General features: G+C 49.6%; 1 protein-coding gene across 1 annotated transcript in view; it reads right to left on the minus strand.

Moving 5' to 3' along the window:
- The window catches only part of TULP3 (TUB like protein 3), a 56,065-nt gene extending 49,097 nt beyond the window's left edge, over positions 1 to 6,968 (minus strand). Inside the window, exon 1 of the mRNA XM_055281089.2 lies at positions 6,186 to 6,968. Coding sequence (XP_055137064.2) covers positions 6,186 to 6,226 — 41 coding nt within the window. The 5' untranslated portion in view covers positions 6,227 to 6,968. The remainder of the gene's footprint in view (positions 1 to 6,185) is intronic.
- Between the last annotated feature and the right edge of the window lie 804 nt (positions 6,969 to 7,772).

Here is a 7,772-nt window from a genome sequence, read left to right on the forward strand (position 1 = left end):
CCCAGCAGTGCCAGCCCACCGGTGCTGCGCTCGATTTCTCACCGGGCCTTAGCTGCCTTCCCACAGGGCAGGGCTCGGGGCCTGCAGCCCACCATGCCTGAGCCTCCCACCCCCTCCATGGGCTCCTGTGCCGCCTGAGCCTCCCCAACGAGCGCCACCCCCTGCTCCACGGCGCCCAGTCCCATTGACCACCCAAGGGCTGAGGGGTGCGAGTGCATGGTGTGGACTGGCAGGCAGCTCCACCTGCAGCCCCAGTGCAGGATCCACTGGGTGAAGCCAGCTGGGCTCCTGAGTCTGATGGAGATGAGGAGAACCTTTATGTCTAGCTCAGGGATTGTAAATACACCAATCAGCACCCTGTGTCTAGCTCAGGGTCTGTGAATGCACCAATTGACACTCTGTATCTAACTGATCTGATGGAGATGTGGAGAACCTTTATGTCTAGCTCAAGGTTTGCAAACACACCAATCAGCACCCTGTGTCTAGCTCAGGGTTTGTGAGTGCACCAATCGACACTCCGTATCTAGCTGCTCTGGTGGGGCCTTGGAGAACCTTTGTGTCCATACTCTGTATCTAACTGATCTGATGGGGACATGGAGGACTTTTACGTCTAGCTCAGGGATGGTAAACACACCAATCAGCGCCCTGTCAGAACAGACCACTCAGCTCCACCAATCAGCAGGACGTGGGTGGGGCCAGATAAGAGAATAAAAGCAGGCTGCCCGAGCCAGCAGTGACAACCCGCTAGGGTCCCCTTCCACACTGTGGAAGCTTTGTTCTTTCGCTCTTTGCAATAAATCTTGCTACTGCTCACTCTTTGGGTCCACACTGCTTTTATGATCTGTAACACTCACTGCGAAGGTCTGCAGCTTCACTCCTGAAGCCAGCGAGCCCACGAGCCCACTGGGAGGAACGAACAACTCCAGACGTGCTGCCTTAAGAGCTGTAACACTCACTGCGAAGGTCTGCAGCTTCACTCCTGAGCCAGCGAGACCACGAACCCACCAGAAGGAAGAAACTCTGAACACATCCGAACATCAGAAGGAACAAACTCCAGACATGCCGCCTTTAGAACTGTAACACTCACCGCGAGGGTCCGCGGCTTCATTCTTGAAGTCAGTGAGACCAAGAACCCACCAATTCTGGACACAGTAGGATATCCCATCAAGGTCTGTGTACACTCTATGACGTTCACACAACAAAATCCACTAATGACCCATTTCTCAGAATGCATCCCCATCATTAAGTGGCAAATAACTGTATAGAGTGAAAGAGTCATCAGATTTCATCATGTTCAAACTGATAACAATTTCAGATAATTGTGGAAAGATCTATTAACAAAGTATGTTTCCTAACTCAATTGACAAATAGGTTCACCTTGTCCAAATCCTAAATGTCAATATTCGAAGGCCATGTTTTTACACATACTGACACACCAAGAACACATCTGGCTAGAACAAAATATTGCTTCTGAGAAAAGACACATAAAGGTCATATGAGAACTGTCAGAAAAGAACTCCTTTGACATCTATCCTTCCTTGTCTAGGGAGAAATGTTAGTATTCTAGGCTCAGCTGTCTTTTACTTGAAAGACGGCCACAATCTGGAGCTAACTCAATTGAAGCCAGGGAATGAACATCCATTTCCTAGGAGGCCCATTTAGTAGAGACACTATCAGAGCAGGGAGAATTGCTTGGGGAGAGGGAGGCAATGAGAAGGAAAGGCTGGCCGCTGATTTGAGCATTCCCACAGCCCCAAATAATGCTGCAGGGAAAACTATTTTAGAGTAAACCCCTCCTGATTTTGTATGTACCACACAGCAAAAGCAAAAAGCACTCTTTTGAGTGAACTAAACAGAAACGCTATTTAAGATGTATGATTTAATCCAGAAGTTAAAAGAATGCATTTATTACTTGTAGATTCAAACAGACATTACTCAGAACTTAAGTTCATTCTAACTTTTGCCCAATTCTCCCTTCTCAGGGGTTACATTCTGTCTCTTCGGGAATGTTATTTATTTTCACTATTTCTTATTTTTATTTCATTTTATTTTATTTTTCAAACGGAGTTTTGCTCTTGTCACCCAGTCTGGAGTGCAGTGGTGTGATCTCGGCTCACCACAACCTCCGCCTCCCAGGTTCAAGCAATTCTCCTGCCTCAGCCTCCCGAGTAGCTGGGATTATAGCTGCACGCCACCACGCCCAGCTAATTTTTGTATTTTTAGTAGAGATGGGGTTTTGCCATGTTGCCCAGGCTGCTCTCAAACTCCTGAACTCAGGTGATGCACCCATCTTAGCCTCCCAAAGTGTACAAAGTCTACACAAATATGTAAGCCATTACTGAGATGGAATCTCACTGTCATCCAGGCTGGAGTGCAGAGGCACAATCTCGGCTCACTGCAACCTCCGCCTCCCAGGTTCAAACGATTCTTCTGCCTCAGTTTCCGGAGTAGCTGGGACTATATGCGCACACCACCATAACCGGCTAATTTTTGTATTTTTAGTAGAGATAGGGTTTCGCCAAGTTGGTTGGGCTGGTCTCGAACTCCTGACCTCGTGATCTGCCCACCTCCGCTTCCCAAAGTGCTGGGATTACAAGCATGAGCCACCGCACCCAGCCTATTATTGAGCTTTTTATCTTGACAGATCTCTTGTGTGTGTGTATTTTTTGTTTTTTTGAGACGGAGTCTTGCTCTGTCACCCAGGCTAGAGTGCAGTGGCACAGTCTTGGCTCACTGCAACCTCCACCTCCCTGGTTCAAGCGATTCTCCTGCCTCAGCTCCTGAGTAGCTAAGATTACAGGTGCCTGCCACCATGCCTGGCTAAGTTTTGTATTTTTAGTAGAGACAGGGTTTCTCCATGTTGGTCAGGCTGATCTTGAACTCGTGACCTCAGGTGATCCCCGCCCCCATCTCAGCCTCCCAAAGTGCTGGGATTACAAGCATGAGCCACCACGCCCAGCCTAATGTTTATATTTTTAAAGAGAAATCATGGCATATGGACAAACTACTGACTGGGACTTCTTAGATGACTCCAGCTCACAAGGTCACACCACAGTGGGAAGCATGCCCTCAATTCTCAATTCTCTATCACTTACAAAAGGCCAGATAGGGCTCAAGTTCCAGCATCAGCCAACCCGTCATCTCCAGGGAATCTATATTATAAAATGCCTAACCTCAACAAAGGTCCTGAGTGTTGTTTCAAATTTCACTTCCAATTTTCACTAAATAGTTCTGATATAAGAAAAATAGGCCAAGCCTGGTGGCTCACACCTGTAATCCCAGCACTTTGGGAGGCTGAGGCAGGAGGATCACTTAAGACCAGGACTTCAAGACCAGCCTGGGCAATATAGTGAGACCTTGTCTCTACAAAAAAATAAAAATTAAAAAAAAATTTGTAGTTAATAATTTCTCTATTTTGTTGAAAATAAACCTGCTTCATGATAAAACAATTACATAATTCCAAGAAAAAAAAAACACAGAAAACCTAAAAGTTGGTTGTTATCCTTACATTGAAAGGCAGTAATACAGAAAATTCTATCAATGTATTTCATCAAAAACATTAAACAGCCAGGCGGAGGGGTGGGGAGCTCACACCTGTAAATCAGCACTTTGGGAGGCCGAGGCGGGCGAATTCCCTGAGGTCGGGAGTTCGAGACCAGCCTGACCAACATGGAGAAACCCCCTCTCTACTAAAAATATAAAAATTAGCCGGGCACGGTGGCGCATGCCTGTAATCCCAGCTACTCAGGAGGCTGAGGCTGGAGAATCACTGGAACTCAGGAGGCAAGTGAGCCAAGATGGCGCCACTGCACTCCAGCCTGGGCGACAAGAGCGAAACTCCATTTGAAAAAAAAAAAAAAAAAAAATTAAACACACAACCTGAAGCCCAAAAAGAAAAAAGCAAGAGACTCCCTCTTGGTAACAAATGAGTTAAACAGTGATAGAAGTTGCACTAACATTACAGAGGGCAGGAGAAACATTTGGTGACTCACACATTCCCCTTTGATGTCAATTTTACAATTTAGGGCCAAGTGCAGTGGCTCAGGCCTGTAATCCCAAGCAGTTTTGGAGGCCGAGGAAGGCAGATCACTTGAGCTCACTTTGACACCAGCCTGAGCAACATGGCGAAACCCCACCTCTACAAAAAATACAAGAAATTAGCCAGGCGGTGCCACTCACCTGTGGTCCCAGCTACTAGGGATGCTGAGGTGGGAGGATCACTTAACCTGGGGAAGAAGAGGTTAAAGTTAGTTGAGATCGCCCACCACATCCTAGCCTGGGCGACAGAGTGAGACCCTGTCTCAAAAAAGAAAAAAATTAAAATTAAATGAAAATAAAATAAAATTTAAAGAGCTAGTTTCCTTCAGAAGAAAAAAGAGGGGGCCGGGCGCAGTGGCTCACGCCTGTAACCCCAGCACTTTGGGAGGCCGAGGTGGGCAGATCACCAGGTCAAGAAATCGAGACTATTCTGGCCAACATGGTGAAGCCCTATCTCTACTAAAAATACAAAAATTAGCTGGGCGTGGTGGCGCGTGCCTATAGTCCCAGCTACTCAGGAGGCTGAGGCAGGAGAATCACTTGAACCCGGGAAGCGGAGATTGCAGTGAGCCGAGATCGCACCACTGCACTACCGCCTGGCGACAGAGAGAGACTCCGTCTCAGAAAAAAAAAAAAAAAAAGATCCCAATTTCAAAGTCAATCCCGCATCCTTTTTTTTTTTTTTTTTTTTTCCCAAAAATCTGAGTCATATCAAACATCTGGTACTCATGAAATTTACTACTTTAAATTCACGGAATTAAAACTGAGCACCCACAACTGAACAAATATTTTCTGAATTCAACCAGAGATGCTGAATACTAACCTTATCTCCCCTACCACTTACACCTGCAAATGTAGTTTTCTTCCTCGACTTGGGAAAAAAAAAGCACAGTGAACAAATTTCAGAGTGCAGCTATCACCTCAATAGAACTTGACGAAAAAGGAAAATACGTGTTCTTTACCCCCAACAACTTTGCGACAATTTAAAAAAAATGGTTTAAAATTGTTTAAATATCTACTAGTGTAAATATCAAACTAAATCCTTACATGTCAAAGCATTTTTTTTTAAGGAGACAGGATCTCGCTGTGTTGCCCAGGCTAGCGAGCTCAGTGGCCCATCACAGGAGTCTGGAACTCCTGGGCTCAAGGAATCCTCCCTCCTCAGTCTCTCGAGTCGCTGGAACTACAGGCACGCACCACCGTGTCCGGCCAAATTTTAATGTATTGATTGATTTTATTTTATTTATTTAATTTTTAGAGATGGGGGGGGGGTCTCGCTATGTTGTCCAGGCTGGTCTCGAACTCCTGAGACCAAGCGATCCTCCTGCCTTGGCCTCCCAAAGTGCTGGGGATAACAGACGTGTTCCACGGCGCCCGGCCCCAAATCTTTGTCTTGGTAATGGAATAAAAAGCGGGGTATACAGTTGGCGTGTAGGACTTAAATCCTCAGATGACGCCACAGTTTCTAACCAATGATTTCAAACGGCTTCCCATTAACTTTCTCATTAACCTAGCGAACAAGAAAGTGACACGCTGAGATTTTGGATCCTTTTTCTTTCCGAGGCTCTCCCTCTGGCAGAGAAAGAGGCGCACAAACAAGGGGTGTGGCCCACTGGCAAATCAGTCAGACCATCCCGAATCAGGGACAAGCACTGGAAAGCGCAGAGGAAAAAGAAGTTTGGCGTTTCCGCTCCTCGGACTCTGCTCCAGAATTCGGCTTTACTCGCCCGAAGCAGCGGCGTCAGAACAAGCTACTAAACATCACCCGCCGAGGGTCCCCTCTCGGCTGTGACACTGCCGGGCAGTGCGAGCAGAGCCGGGCCAGCGCGTCTCCCCTGAGGGAAACCCGAGGCCCAGAGGGGCCGAAGGAGCCCGTCACGAAAACTCCAAAAGTTCCTGAGCAGGGACCTGAACCAAAGGTCTCTGCCCACGGCGCGGGCTGTAGTGCCGCCGCTCCACTTGAGAAAGGGGTCCCCACACGGGAGGAGGGCGAGGGGGTCGCCTCCCGCCGCCGAAACCAGTCCCTCCCGGGGTCGCCGAGTCCCGAGTCCCGCCCTCTCCCCGCAGGGCTCCCGGAGAGGACCTCCGCCTTCTCGCTTCGCCCCTCCGCCTCGCTCAGGAGGAGACCTGCCACGGCCCTCTCTGACCTGTCGCCGCTGAGACCGAGCCGGCAGCGCGAAGCCTCCATGCCCGCCACCGAGGAAGCCCCCACCACGTACACACTCTTCCCCGCCGTCGCTGGAGTGGCTAGGCTGGCACGCCGCCGCGTCCCGCCTCCTGGCAACCGCGTTCCACACTGTCGCCGCCGCCGATTGGTCCGTGTTCTCGTGGCTCCTGTCTCATGGGCTATTGCCGGGGCCCGACGATGCGGGAGGGTTGCTAAGGGGCGGGAGGCGAGCGGGAGTTAAATGCGCCTGCGCGGGGGCGGGGTGACGCGAGCCAGGGCTAGGTCCTCTGGAGCGCTTCGCGGGGCCGGGACTGAGGGGGAAGAGTTTGTTTTTGCCTGGGCCTCGCCCGCCGCGCGGCCAGCAGGCGAGTCCGGTCAGAGGAGTCTCCTACACACCACCAACCGCCACGCACGCAACGGCTCCTCGCACCCCCGCCATTTTTACCGAGCCCACCCAGAGCGCTTCCCGAGGTCTGTCCTGTGAGGATGTACAGACCTCTGCCGCTTCCCATTCTGGCCCCTGCCCTGATACCAGCGGCCTTCGTGGACCCCCTCTGGTACCCTCTCCACTCCATCAGTCACTCCCAGTGAAACGCATCTTCCATAGGCTGGCCTTGACCTTCAACTGCACAGAACTTCAGCTTCCCCTACTCTAGCCCAAGCTTTTAGGTCATTCCTAGACCTGCTCTACAGACTCCCCTAAAGCACACGAGGGAATCCAGAGACTATTTTTTTGAGACAGGGTCTCACTCTCTCGCCCAGACCGCAGTGCGGTGGCCCAATCTCAGCTCACCGCAACCTCCCCCTCCCAGGCTCAAGCGATTCTCCTGCCTCAGCCTCTCAAGTAGCTGGGATTACAGGCAGGGGCCACTAAATTTTTCGTATTTTTAGTAGAGATAGGGTTTCACCATGTTGGCCAGACTGGTCTCTTAACTCCTGACCTCAAATGATCCACCTGCCTCAGCCTCCGAAAGTGCTGGGATTACAGGCGTGGGCCCGTCCTGGAGACTTTCCATCTACCTTTCTACCTCCTGTGGGCCTTCCTCAAACATCCATAGCCCACAGTGAGAGCCCTTGTCTAAATGTGTACTCTTGTCTCCAATAAATCCCGTCCCCAAATGTCAGTCCCTTTCTCCCTACCGACATGCACATTATAGTCCCTACAGAACATCCTGAGTCCTGACAAGTCACTGCACAAATGGCTTTATGGCATTCTAAGGTCAAAGTTGTTTCCACATTGGTTTTGAACCTACAAGTTAGTACTTTAGGAGGCACATGCTGAGAGTGGACCGTTACACTGCCTGGGTCAGCCTGCACTCACTGTGTGACCTGTGCATGGTTCATTCTCTGCATCAAATTCCAATCTGTAAAATATGCAGTAATCCCTGCTTGATCTAGTTGGGGATGGACCTGACACAGTAGGTCCAGCTGAATGAATGCTAAATGAATGGGGTTTAATGAGATGCTACTTGTCTGAGTAAAAGGCCATCTGAGACATTCGGTTGACTGGGGAAGTCCTGCATTAATTACAATAAGTAATACTCATTGAAAACTTATTTACACACAG

This window comes from Symphalangus syndactylus, chromosome 5, assembly GCF_028878055.3.
Source record: "Symphalangus syndactylus isolate Jambi chromosome 5, NHGRI_mSymSyn1-v2.1_pri, whole genome shotgun sequence".
NCBI classification, from domain to species: domain Eukaryota; kingdom Metazoa; phylum Chordata; class Mammalia; order Primates; family Hylobatidae; genus Symphalangus; species Symphalangus syndactylus.